The following is a 14,958-nucleotide window of genomic DNA, read 5'->3' as shown; positions in this document are numbered from 1 at the left end:
ACGAATAATTGCCCGAATAATTGGGCTACAAGGTCATGGCAGCTGAATGAAACAACTTTTGAAAGTTTGTACTTTCGCCAGAGGAACAAATACTTTTTGACGGAAGTGTTACAGCTACATCATGGAGAGCAATTGTATCCGGCACCTAAATAACTATAGTTTTCCATTTTTTTATGGATTTTTGTATCACCATGTGTGACCTCATGGTCTAAACTAAATTTATCCCTGTTAGGTGCTCCGCGACTTGTTGACTTCGGGTTCGAAATAGAGTCACATGATATATTCGCGCACACAACGAGCGATCGAATAACTACTACGATGCATTCGAATGCTTACTCAAAGCGAATTAAATCGAGTGTTAATTGTATTCATTTTTTCCACTAACTTTTCCACCTTCAAAGTGCTGCCAAAGGAAAAACTTTCCATTTGGTGGGGGTGCGATTTCATGATCTGCAAGTAATAAATGGTATTCTTCCTCCGAACGTGCAACATGCAAAGTCAGCAATGCCATCGCTTCTTTTTGTCCAGCCGCCATTTAGCCATTGTTGCCTGCTCACCACAAACCGAATTAATGGAGGTTATGGCGTTGGAGAAGGACGAAAAAAAGACCAGGACATGAGTCGAATTTGCGAGATATCGCAGAATTTTTGCTTTGCCAGAATAAGCAAAATTCAAAGCACGCGGATGGGGATCATGAATTTACGGCTTTGGACATGAATGGAAGCTCAGTTTTAATATCGTGTCCTGTGAGAATTTTATGTTATTTGACAACCAAGACGAAAGAACTTTCTCTCTGTCTGTATTTCTGTGTTTCTCTGGGGAGCTTCCTCGGCTTCCTCTATTCATCGAGCGTTTGTTTACCGCGCGTACAAATAGGTCCTGCAATTAATCATTACGGAGAAGATATTTTTCAGCAGATGAGACTTGCGGACATTTACCGAGAATCTCGATTATACACCATTCCACGAGTCGCTGAAATTTGAAAGTCAAATCATCGTCCAGACCCGATTTTACAATTACAGTGTGTCAATAAGGGTCGGTCCCTGAAGAACTATTCTGATTCCATTTAGCTTTTTCCTTTGGGCGTCGTGCAAAACTGACTATCTGTCCGTCGCGGGTGTCATCTCTTAAGAACTTCAAGCAGTTCAAGTAGCCAACCACTCGACGGTGAATGAAAGATAAAAACGGGACAGTGCTATACAGATAATTGGTATATCTATATCGTTTAATTGCAATCTTATCGGAATACCATAAAAGCAATATTGAAACATGTGTTAATAAAAGCGGAAGAACAAATCACATCTTCGTTTGCGCGTTATGATGGTAATCCATTTGTGCTCATTTTTCAGCAGCCGGGACAATTAGCCTTCCTCATTACCATTTGGGCCGTAATAACACGGCCAATCGCAACTTTGTGCCTGCAAATGAAAGCCTGTCTCTATATCACCCTTCGTATACACGAGAAAATGTATGATAACAGAGAAAACCTGCTCCCGCCAATCCTTTGGGAAATTGTGGGTATTCACGGCGGCGAAGAGCATTAGGCAAAGATTTATGCAAATTTATTCCACCGCTCTCAAACGCACACAATCTCCTGCTACCGACGCCCTCTGAAGTGTGGAGGATGCTGCTGCGAATTCATTCCTCTGAACCACTGGAGTGGAGCCTCTATCTCATCGCGCTATAAGTTCAAGTGGAAAGTCAGGGGATACAGAGAACATCACACAGTTGCCACTATTGTCCTTGAGAGGAGAAGGCTTTCAAAGCATTTAGAGTGTTTCAGTTTTCGTTTCATTTCATAATTAATAATCTCCGAATTCAGCCACTCGGGTGGAAACAAAGTTACGCGCGTCTATTGCGAAGTATGAAAAGTCAGTCAAGTCTTTACAGTGGCCATGAATGGAGCCAAAGTTTTCCCCCCACACAGACTATGAAGGAGGAAAGAGGAGAATGTCGCCGATTGTGAACTTTTCTGTTTTCTCGCATTTATCAATCAAGGTCTCGATTGTGCTTTTAAATCCGCTAATGGAAGGAATCAATTTGGTCTGTGATCCACAGAGTGGAGTGATTTAACTTCGCTACCATTGCCATTCTGAACCCGTGGTTAGCGAAGACAATAATTGAAACTTCTTCAATCACATTTCGCATTATTAAAGTGTCATTTCGCTCACCCAGACCACAAAAGCCAAGCGAAGAAACTTTGGTAGGGAGTTTTTCCAACCCATGGCTCCTTCAAGATTACGACGGAAGAACAGAACAATAAAAACTTAATTGGAACGATAAATTTTAGCTTCGCTTCCGGACTACGAAAGGAATGGTTAGGTTTCTTATAGGAACGAAATTGATGATAGAATCGATGCGATTCGGTCGTAAAAGAAAACAGAGAAAAAAATACCACCAACGACCGTGACGGAAATATTTAAAACACGTTTCCCCCATCAGCTGTGAATTTTTCCCGAGGCTGTTTCCCCCCTAAAACAGAGAGCTTCCGGTCAAGCCGCGGTCGGTAATAATACTCACATTCTGGTGTTTTTACGGGGAATTGAACTCATCAGCTATCTAATTTGATCTGATTTTTTTATGGCGAAATCTTTGTTGGCATACGTTACGGCCATTCCATGCCAAACCGATGAAGGGGTTCACAGATTTTCGTCAAAATTGGTAGTTTTGTTCCTTAAAACGTTAAGCCCCGATTTTTTCTTGCTGCGCTTTCCATTCAGCGCGCTTCAAGAACGTTTGCACAATATCAGTGTCGGTTCCAATTTCCAAAGCTACTTATCGTATAAATAGAAAATAGTCAGAAATTCGACTATAAAGAAGTCACATTGTGTAAAACATCCGAAAACAAACCGTATATAAAGGGTGTGTCACATAAAATTGCATCACGGAAAAAACGCTGTAGAAATTTAATTTTTAGGAATTATATCTTCAGCTTTCCCTTATAATCAGATAAGAGTGTATAGATCACGTTGGCCATGCTTCACTATCAATTTTTCGTAAATTTGGAAAAATGTCGTTGAACGAAAAAGAGCGTCGTGAATTAATCCTGCGCACTCATTTCGAGAATCCGCAGTTGTCACATAAGATGCTGGGAATCGTCCAATCCACGGTCAGCAGAGTACTAAAACGATACTTCGAGAACCTAACCATCGACCGGAAGGTGAAGAACGGCAAAAATGGATGCTCCGTCAGTGAAAAAGATCACAAGCGCGTAGTTAAGCAGTTTAGACGTGATCCGAGAAGTTCGGTCCGGGATGTCGCCAATAAGCTGAATTTGTCAAGTTCATTCGTCCAGCGGACCAAGCAGCGGGAGGGCCTGCGTACATACAAGGTTCAGAAGGCTCCTAACCGCGACGAAAGGCAAAACATGGTGGGGAAGACGCGAGCCCGGAAGCTGTACACCGAAATGCTGACGAAGCCGCATTGCCTGGTAATGGACGACGAAACCTACGTCAAAGCGGACTTTCGTCAGTTGCCGGGCCTGTTGTTCTTCTCCGCAGAGGACAAATTCAGCGTTCCGGATTAGATTCGCAAGCAGAAACTATCCAAGTTTGCCAAAAAGTACATGGTGTGGCAAGCGATCTGCTCTTGCGGAAAGCGGAGCGCCCCATTCGTGATGACCGGCACGGTAAACGGGCAGGTTTACCTTAAGGAGTGCCTACAGAAGCGCTTACTACCACTATTGAAGTAGTACGTGGGCTCGACCATCTTCTGGCCGGATCTCGCTTCGTGCCACTTTTCAAAGGACGTGTTGGAGTGGTACGAAGCCAATGGGGTCACCTTCGTGCCCCATGGAAGGTGCGAGCATACGGGCTTGGGCTCGAAGTATGAATAAAAAGAAAATGCCAAAAGTTGTTTAATAGTTTTTATTTTACTGTCTAAAATTTTCAAAAGAATCGGTCTACTGGGCGAATTTCTACAGCGTTTTTTCCGTGATGCAATTTGATGTGACACACCCTTTATTTTTGTTTTATTATTTTGTAACTGTCACTCCCAGTCAGTCAGCACTTTTCTAACAAAAAGTCTAGGGACCCTAGGGACCGACGCTGGGTTTAACGTGTTAACGCAAAACATTGGACCCGTATTTTTTTTTGTTTTCGTTAGGGTGACCATTTCGATTTTAGGGCGGTCCAAAAAAACTTTTTTTTCCCATTTTTTCCAAAAATGACTTTTTTTCAAAAATTCCCAACTTGAGAACTAAAAGACCGATTCAAATGATCCATATATCAAATTGAAGCTAATCAGCTGTTTTTTTTATAGTATACATGGTTTTGAGCAGGACCCGAAATCTTCGAAGGTGAAAAAATGAAGACCGACTCTACTCTCAGTAGCTTCGCTTCGACTAGAACTGCTTCGGCAGTCGCCGTCAACAAAAAGTGACTTGACTAGAAAATGAATTGACTAGCGTTGACTAGCTAGGATGACTGGTGAACTAGTCCAGTCAGTGGTTATTTTAACTGATGCGACTAATGAATACAAATCTGCCTCTTCATTCAACTGACTTCAATCCACACTTCCATTTCCCCCCGACACTAATTTTATACCCGCGTACGCAATCTTATTTTACGTCCATATAAACAGGAACGAAAACTTGATTTCCGATGCAAAAAAGTTGTTACCCCTAGTCATTTCCGACTGAATACGGATAAGCTGACTATCCTCAGTTGACTATGACTATGCCGAGCCCTGATTTTAAGATCAAGGGCGCTATATTTTTTATGTTTTTTTCTTGGAAGCTGAGGTTTTTCTACATAACATATCCAAAAATCAGAGAGGTGTTGTTTTTTGTTTTTTTTTAGGGTATGATTTTTCAAAGTTAACCAATGGTCCGAACAATCCATTTTTTACCTTTTTTTCCACCACAAAAATTTATAACATTTGAACTACTGAACCGATTCAGATTGAAGCCAAGAAGCTAGTATTTTTTGAAAAAAAAATATTACACTTGTGAAAACATTGGATTTGGTTCTCGTTATTATTGATTGTATTTGTTTTTTATAGTTTACAAGGTTTAGGGACCAAAGGCGTTATATTTTTTATATTTTTCTCGAAAGCTGAGGTTTTTTTTTACATAACATATCCAAAAATCATAGAAGTGTTTTTTTTCGTTCTAGAGTTATGATTTTTCGAAGTTTACATGTTTTCAGTATTCTTGCAATATTTTTATGCGAACAGACAACATCTATGCGACTCGAATCCAGTTTGTTTTTCGTAAATGTGGTATTTTCAACAAAGGCTAGCTAATTGACTTTATATTGACATCTTGATAATGTAAACCGGTTCAGTAGTTCAAAATATAAAATGGAATAGGGTACCCTAATGAAAAAATAAAAAAAAAATGCGGATCTAATATTTTGCGTTAAGGAACAAAATCGATCTAAATGATGATTTTCACTGCGAAACATACATATGCGTACCTATTTTTTTCGAATTTTCCCTTTTTATTTTAAACTAGCTGACTTTGTCCCGCCCAAAATTTGGCACTAATTGCTTGATTCCTTCTCGATTTATGCAGAAGTGTCTGTTTTATTTGTATGGCAGCCCTCTTCCCCTTAGAGAGGGGGAGGAGTGTCGAACCACCAAAAAAAACATTTATTGCCCCTGAAACCTGCAATTACCTAATTTGGTTCCATTTGCTTGATTAGTTCTCGAGTTATTCAGCTCTCCCCCCTTCAGAGAGAGGGCCCATTATATGTATATAATTAGAATGATGGAATACGGTGGAGGATAATTGAGATGAATAGAAAAAATCAAATATATATTCTTATATCTTGATATCAGCCATTCCATGCCAAACAGATATAGTGGTTCTCAGATTTTCGTTAAAATTGGTAGTTTTGTTCTTTATCGCAAATTATCAGACCCGTATTTTTTTTAATTTGTTTGTTAGGGTGACCATTTCATTTAAGGGTGGTCCGAAAAATCCATTTTTTCGCGTTTTTGCCAAAAAATGACTTTTTTCAAAAATTCATGACTTTCGAACCGCTGGACCAATTCAGATGTTCGACATATTAAATTGAAGCAAATTAGCTGGTCTTTTTTGAAAAAAAAGTACGTTTGCTTTGAAAATATAAATTATGTTTTCGTTATTATTGATTGTATTTGTTTTTTACAGTTTTCATGGTCTCGGGACCAAAGGCGCTATATATTTTTTATATTTTTTCTGGAAAGCTGAGGATTTTTCACATAACATATCTCGAAACCAGGGAAGCGTTCTTTTCGTTTTCGATTTATGATTTTTCAAACTTAACCGATAGTCCGAAAAATCATTTTTTTCCTATTTTTTCCACTACAAAAAAATCATAACTTTTGATCTACTGGATCGATTCAGATCATCGACATATCAAATTAAATCCAATGAGCTAGTCTAATTCTAATAGTCTAAGTCTAATATTACATTCTGAATAAAAATTTTGTTTTCGTAATTATTGATTATATTTGTTTTTTACAGCTTACATAGTTTCGGGACCAAGGGCGCCATATTTTTCATATATTTTTTCGGAAGCTGATGTTTTTTAACATATAACTTCCAAATACCAGAGAGATGTTATTTTTCGTTTTTAAGTTATGATTTTTTAAAGTTAACATGTTTCCAGTTTTCATTTCGGACCACCCTAAAATGAAAATAGTCACCCTAACAAAAAAAAGTACGGATCTAATGATTTGCTTCAAAGAACAAAATTTCCACTTTCCACGAAAATCTGAGAACAACTATATCAGTTTGGCATGGAATGGCTGATATAAGATATGCATAGTCAATTTTTTTTCGAATTTTTCTATTCATCTCAAATATCCCCCAAAGTGTTCCATCATTCTAATTTGGGTAAAGACAAATTCAACTATATATAATAGGTATATTATTACCCAAAAAACTAAAATTTTGGAAAAGTGACGATTTATTTCTCAACAGAGTCTCCTTTTAATCCGATATACTTGACCCAGAGATGCTCCAACTTCTTCAATCCATCTGCAAAATACGTTTTCTCGAGGCCTGCACAGTAGGCCTCCGTGGCGTCGATGACCTCCTCATTCGACTCAAATTTCTGCCCGGCGAGTGACTTTTTCAAGTTTGGAAACAAAAAAAAAATGGCACGGGGCCAAATCTGGAGAATACGGTGGATGGGGGCAGCAGTTCGTAGCACTTTTTTTTCCATTTTTCTAAAATCCGCGAACACGCCCGCTTCCACACACGGTCAAAACAAAACTACGAGTCCGATTCGGCTGTAATTTTGACAGTAGCCGTTTAAGAGAATGTACTACACTATAAGCAATCTCTCTTGCGTTACTGACACCGTCGGGCGATGAGGCTAAGTACTTATCGGACCGCGCTCGTACAACAACAACTTACAACAAGAGCGTCGCGAATATTCGGTTTTGTCAGTACCACCAATACGGAAAATGTATTTTATTTTTGGTTAAATTTTGCTCTGCTAATCCAAGTAGAATGGACCCATAAAATAAACCAACAGAGAAAAATACTATATATCTTTATAATCGCTACTTTACCATACCATAACCATCTCATAACTCTTCACTCAGCCGTGTCAATTGCAAGAATTACGAGGCACTGAGTACTTTATTTGACGCAACTCGGTACATACATTCAATACCAGAGAGCCAATACCGAGGCAAAATAAATTACACATAGCATAATAAGCATAACCACCACGAACCAGCCACTAGATAAGCCAGCTCCATGCAACGAGAACAGCAAAAAAAAAAAGGGGGGGACCGAAGCGTCGCTCCTGGCCTTGAAACTTATTGCCAGAAGCAAGTGGGACAAGTGAAAGTAATTGGAGCGATTATAAGCGGGAAATTTATCGGAGCTCGAACTTTTCCTTCCCTCTTTGGAAGCTGGTGGAGCTGGTGTTGCCGTCGGAAGCCACTCTTTACAGCCCGGGAGTGGCTTGGGAAGTGAGCTTCCACACTTGAAAATGATTGATTCCGATTATTGATGGCTCTTGTGCAAACAAAAAGCATTACAAATAAGTCGACTCAATGATATTACACAGCGTGAGATGAACTTCCCTCCAGCGTTTCACGCTGGATTCCTGAAATTTGTTGTGATCACTTTTATCTTTAGAGAGAAAGAGAGCGGAAGGGCATCCGATAATCCTGGAACCCCGATCGGAAAGTTTGTGGCTATAAATAACTTCTACACCGCATATAAGGTAAGTAAGAGACCCACTCTTAACCCAACGACACATATACTGAAATTTGGTTGTTTCGTCACTTCCGTAGTTTTGGTGACAAAATAGAGTAAGGCAATTGAATTCAATTTTGATCGAATATTCAGAAGCACTATGCATTATGACATCGATATGATAAAAAGGAAAACTAACATGTTGCAATAGGTATTTGTCGCAAAAACACATTTTTCCGTTCACAAAATCCTCTATTAAAATAGTCTCCAAAAATAAATCAAAAACCTTTTCAACGCAATCACACACCAACAAACCGACTCGTAAGGAGCAACACACAGAAGCTGGATATCCTCGCAAATCCTGCCAGAGCATTAAATAAGTCATCAAAGCGGGCAAAGGTACTCGGAAGGGCGAAGAAAGGCACGGCGGAAGGTGGAAGCCATTTTGCCCGAAAGCTTGTTTTGTGTCATTTCCGGCGGAAATAAATTCCACAGACTCGTGCTGGAATGAACAAGTTAGAGCTCAACAATGATGGAGAAGGGGGAAAACTTTTATCCGAGAGGATCTGTGGCTGCATTTACGCCCTTAAGCGAAAATATTTACTAGATTTCGTTGTTAGATGATGCGACCCTGGGATTGGATTGGATCATGGGATTTGTGAGTGGATTGGTTCGGAAGTGAAACATATGGTGCGCGCGCGTTGGGGAACAGAGATTCATGCTCTGTATGACATCTTACATGCATTAATAGTTGTTGTGTGGCCATATTTTGATGGGGAGGACAATAATTCCTCAACGGCTCTCAGTTTGTGAAACATTGCGCTGGGTTTTGACGAATATCGATTATCCATTGTTGAGCGATGATTATGAAAATTTGTTTGTGCGATGACCATAAACAAATTTGCATCATTCGACGGATTATTCCGCAAATCATAATTGATGTTTATCACCAAGAGCGAAATAATCCGTAGTCAATGGTTGCGATTTATATGTATTGGCTAAGAAAAGTTGATCCCTACCAGGGCTCGGTAAAGTCATACTCGAATGTGGATAGTGAGCGGACTATGAAGAAATTCGCCTTCGAATTCAATTGGAAATGAGTTTTGGCTGCCTCCAGCAGTTTCTCCGTCAACATGACTCAACAGTCATTCGGGCGTTTAGTTGCTATCTCACTCTACGACTCGACTATCGCATTTCATTCTTACCCGTCAAATGGACTTCAATGCATATTGAAGTGACTCCCTCTAAATAGAATTCGTTTCTCTCTTTCATGTATCACGTATGCATGCAGGGTTGCCATCTATAATTTTCAGTAATCAGGAAGAATGAAAATATAAATCAGGAAGAAAACATGATTGCTCATATTGGGTTCTCCGGAAAGATCGTACCGATTTTTGGGAAAAGGATAGCATTATTTTTATAGACTGACTAGCTGTCCTGGCAAACTTCGTCCCGTCCAAAATTTGTTTTTTGTTATCAATATCTTCGAACATTCACGTTTTCTTACTTAGCGCAAGTTCATGAGTTCAATCGCAGAACTGTTCATAGATTGATCTTCCAATCGACCCCGTTGAATTTATATTTTACTAAAAAATTCCTAGTACTTCTACCAAAACTCATCATTATAATATCAGATTATTTTCAGACACGATTCTCGTTCAAGAGTGTCTAACCACCATAGAAACATTCATTGCACCCTAAAACCTCCACATGCCAAATTTCGTTTCATTTGCCTGATTAATTCTCGAGTAATGTAGAAATTTGTGTTTCATTTGTATGGCAGACACCCCCCCCCCCCTCTTAGAGAGATTGGAGGGGTCTCAAACTATCACGAAAACCTTCCCCGGCCCCAGAAGCCCTACATACCAATTTTCATGTTGATCGGTTCAGTAGTTTCCGAGTCCATAACTATCAGACAAACAGACAGACAGACGAACAGACAGACGGACAGACAGACAGACAGACAGAAATCCATTTTTATCTTCCACGCAGTTAAAAATTCTATCTTCCCGGAATTTATTTGTTTTCGTATTTTTTATGTTGGTCATAGAGTTGGAGTTTTTGTCATTGGGAGAATTTTAAATATTTTTCCTAAAAGTATATAGCATCACTATAGTGAATTTCAGAAAAAATCAATATTCAAATGGTTTTGTCACAGACATGGGAATTTTACCAAAATGTGTGCGCAGTAATAATAATTCGAGATTTTCTTTGGGGTGCAATGTTTTTCGCCGTCATTTCGCTATATGGCGACCGTGACAGGTAATCAAAAGTGATCAGAGATGAACTCTGCCAGTACAATCAGTTGACACGCTCTAACAGTCTAATCGAAAAGGCCTTTCTGAAAACTTTAATCAAATCTGACGATTACAAATTTGCTACCGAAAGAAGATTTCGTCATAAGAAAAATAAGTTAGACAAGGACCTTCCAGATCCGGGCTACTAATGGAGCACATTGGTCATTTTCATCGGGAATTACAAGAGCGGTCAAGGTCTAAGGAAGTAGCCGAAATGCTCACCCATGTTATCAACATCCAACAATGAACTGAAAATTTTGATTTCACAAGCTGCCAAATTGGAACAGCAATGTTTCGAGAAGCGAGCTTTTGCTAGAGATACCAAGATTACGTCGAGACCACTAAAATTAACCTGGACGATGTCAATCATTAGACTGCTTTGTATTGGCTACAGTTCATTGGAAATGTGACTTCTAAGAATTGCTTCCAGATATTACATAGAGTTTGAAGCGGTTACTAACTGTTTGCTAACTATAACAACATTATACGCAGTGTGCCAATTAGTTTTCAGGACTGTTTCACTATCACTACTGAACTTATACACAAATTGTTTTAATATTTGTCGATTTTGTTATTCAAAGTAGTCCTACAGTTTGAATACACTCTTCATCTATTTGATAGCCATTTGAATGTGTAATTCAGCTTATTTTGATAAATGGCATTCAACGCTTGGGATCATGTTGGAACGGTTGGAATTCATGAAAACTGGAAGAACTTCCTTTTTTACCGTACATTTGTTCTGCCCATTTGTGTGCTAACCCTACCTGTAATTCGAATTCTTATAACTCGAACATTTCTTAACAGATCGGAAAGATGTTTGCATCACTTGATAGGAAATATTTCTACGCGCCTATCACAATTAATAAAATGTTATTTTTCATGAGATGAACAATTGAACAACTGTAAAATGTCAAGCGTTATCTAAACGCCCTAACTGCCAAGTTTTTATTGGTCCGATTCACGGTTTACCTAACACAGACTTCAAAATCGATGTTCCTGTGGAAATCCACTTTGCAAATATACATGGAAGTCGGGGGTATTTTTCAGTGTTGAGTACTTTTGTACTCGCTTGTCGTTGAGCAGACCGGAATATGTTTCCCTAAAACGTACTTCAAACTGAGAAGCCTCTGAAAATCGTGAATTCATATACTAGAGGTGAATGAACTTTAGCGGTTCGAGAACTACGTAAACATGAGATGTGCAATAATTTCAGAGGGAAATGTAAAATACAATGATCGTTTGACAATTATTCTGTTCGCATATTTTGGTAGTCCTAGGCATCATATCAAACGTAGAAGGACGGCATCAAATTTATTTGTAACGAAGAACAAAAATTTCGATGAATTCTAAAACAATATTCGATGTGGTAAACAAGTGGATTGCATAATATAATTGCGTAGTTCTATGTCGAAAATATGCGGTCGCATCCTAGATACAACCCCTTACATTTTTTTTTCTGAACCTCTTCACTTCATCAGCTTCTAACTATTCTAATTATGAATATTTTTTATCCGTTCAATTTATGTTTTATTGTTAAAAGATGGATAATCAAATAATGAATACTAAAAATATTCTTAGTTTTACTTTTTTCGGAGCTCGGAAAACGTCCGAAACTCGTGCTCCTATACTAGAATACTCCCTTAAGACGAAGAAAAGTATCTGGTTTCACTTGTCAAACAAATTTTACGCATATACTTAACAATAAACTGTTATGTGGTACGAAATTTTGCGGTCGGACTATACCGCATACGAATTATGTTGGGATGTCGTGTGTAATCGATCTTTTGACAGACAACATCGAATGTGAACTGTGAACTTCTGTAGTAAATTATGATATTTATAAGTACTTCATTTCGTACCTTGGGAACAACTCTAGAGTTCATAAGAACAGTAGTTCGCAACAGAAACGTATCTGTTTAGCATTTAAATTATTCCTCTTGCAGAAAGTTCCGGTAAATTGTGACCATGTAATCCACATGAGCCTCTTCATCTGTTCATGTAACTAAAGCAGAGCTTTATTATACGGCTCATCCCCTCAAGACACTCGAACTCTCATTCGGAACGACAAAGGAATAAATTTAACTCGGAACAAGCTCGGCTGAAATTTATCACTTTGGGAAACAAATATTCCTCTTGTCATACGTAATTCCTTCTCAGTTACTTCAGCCGTATGCGTCATTTAGTTTCTGAATACATGTAGACTTCTGTGGGTCAAGTTGCTTACATGAAAATAGACAGCCTGTAGCGTCCTGAGGGAAAATGCCTTCGGCATGCAAAACCGGAAGAAGCACTCCTTCTGCAGTTTATTATCGCGTTATGAACTCTTCGTGAAAGGGCAAACCTCATCTATCTCAAGAAGACATTTGCTCGGAAAAATCACGCAAAACACTGCGACCCGTATGATTGATTACGCTGTGAATCCTGGTGCGAATATTACCGAATCCGAAAATTCCAACCGATTTCCAACACGAGCTCATTTCTCTCCGACTCATCGATTCAACAGGGAAAATCGTTCACATTAATCAACGATGCTGTGAAAGTCTGCCGCACAAATAGAAAGAAAAAAAACGAGGACAAGGAAAATCAGGAGATGAAACTCATCTCGCGTGCGTGCAACCAACCAAGCACATCGATTTCACTCCTCTCCGGCTGAGGTGCCGTCGGCCGGAAAAAGTTTCCGGATGCAAAGGAAGGTCAAAAATTGGAAATATCCATTTATTTGCTTCCGCCTGCCCGTCCGGGGGTATTTTGGGCGGGGGAAAATATAAATCACGGCTTCTGCCGCAAATAAGCCCAACGTTATCTTTCTGACATTTGGCTGTGGTGCGAGCGCGGTTTGCATTTTGCGACCTACAGATGAGGTGTGCTCATTTTTGCGCGTCGAACGATGAGAAAGAAAATGCTTATTTTGCATCCAGAATGGATGGGCGGGACTTACCTGATTTCCGAACACACCGATGCTGCATGCCGAGGATACCTGATCGGGGCCAAACCACACCGCCGCCACTTTGGCCGGTAGCGAGAGGATGAATACTTGCGATGCGGCCACGATCGATTGGCCGACGAAGCCAACCCAGAACAGATCCGGCTGTACGGAGAAACACTTGATCCAGGCACCTAAGCAAGTGCCCAGCACTCCGCTGATGGCCGCGATCCGGAGGCCCTGATTGGGAAACGAAAAAAAAAATTAGGACGATATCGCTACCTTGGACTATTTGGGATCTGTGATATGCAAAAACAACGGGAGAGCCAAGAACTGAAAACAACTGATTAATAGAGGCGAACCATCATCCGCCCAGTCGATCAAAAAGCTGTCTATCGCTCCTGTTCCAGTATCAAAGCAAAGCTTCGTTGAACAGCTGATAGCGAATGAAACAATTGAAAAATATTGAAAACAACAATTGGAAAACATCTCCTTTTTCTGAACATATGTTTTTTTGTACTCCAAAACAAAAATTTTAATTTTTGAGTTATCGTTATTCGTTCCATCGAATTTTGAAAGGTCTAGTTTATTTCTACACCACATTGCCTCGAGCGATTTTATTTAGCATTAGTTTTGCAGACGAATTTTTTATGACCAAAAAGGACAATTTATAGCATTTTTTTCCATTTTGACTCAAGCCTTACTTTCAGAAGGGCCTAAACATAAATTGCTCTCCAAAAATATTATTCAGAAACGGTTTGGTGAAATTACTTGTTAACTTACTTGTTATGAACAAAACATTATTTCCTTCAGGAGTCTTCATACAAAAATGACTTATATTCCAAAAACTATAAAAGATAGAAAGTTGATGTCTTCGACAAAAGTTTATATTTTAACAAGATCTAAAACTTTGTCGAATACACTATATCGCATTCTTGACTTTAAACAAAATTAGGATAAGTTGTATTTTTTTCAAAAAAAAAACATGAAAAAGCTGTTGTTCGAAAAACTTTTTCCCTGTAGAAGTGCCCTTCTTCCGATGTATGGACGACTTGTTGGAAATTGTAAGGGCTTTTCATATATATATATTTTGGGAATTAAAAAAAAATACGTTTTTGAGAAAAATTAATTTTAGTTTTTAAAATAACTTATTTATCAGCGATTTTTTTTCCAAAAAATGTTTGTCATTTTTTTGTGAAAATTTAAATAATTTCCTACATTTCATCCTTTGACAAGAATTTTGTAGGTAGCATAGTTTTTAAATTATAATTTTTTGTAAGAAATTAAGAAAAAAATGCTTTTTCCAAAACGTAGTCTAATTATTTTTCGAATATTTCAAGTATGCGAAGTTGCTTAAATGACCCATGTCTTTACACCCACAACGTTTCACTGCTATCAGAGATGGTACTGCCAACGTCCAGTCGAGTTGGCATGAAATTCGTCATATCTTTCATTTTCATTTGACGATTTGATAATTTCGCTTCGGTGCGAAGAGTGAAAGAAATGGACGTGAAGCGAAACGAGACTGTACTATTTTCAGTCTGCACAAGTTTGCAGCAAATTGAAAGGTGATAGACTCATTAGTGAGTGACGAT

General features: G+C 38.8%; 1 protein-coding gene across 1 annotated transcript in view; it reads right to left on the bottom strand.

Annotated features, from left to right (window-relative positions):
• Positions 1-14,958, bottom strand: part of LOC129765163 (feline leukemia virus subgroup C receptor-related protein 2) — a 127,821-nt gene that overhangs the window by 30,841 nt on the left and 82,022 nt on the right. Inside the window, exon 5 of the mRNA XM_055765064.1 lies at positions 13,379-13,603. Coding sequence (XP_055621039.1) covers positions 13,379-13,603 — 225 coding nt within the window. The remainder of the gene's footprint in view (positions 1-13,378; positions 13,604-14,958) is intronic.

This window comes from Toxorhynchites rutilus, chromosome 2 (genome assembly GCF_029784135.1).
Source record: "Toxorhynchites rutilus septentrionalis strain SRP chromosome 2, ASM2978413v1, whole genome shotgun sequence".
In the NCBI taxonomy this organism is placed as follows: Eukaryota; Metazoa; Arthropoda; class Insecta; order Diptera; family Culicidae; genus Toxorhynchites; species Toxorhynchites rutilus.
This window is presented reverse-complemented; position numbering and strand designations above follow the sequence as displayed.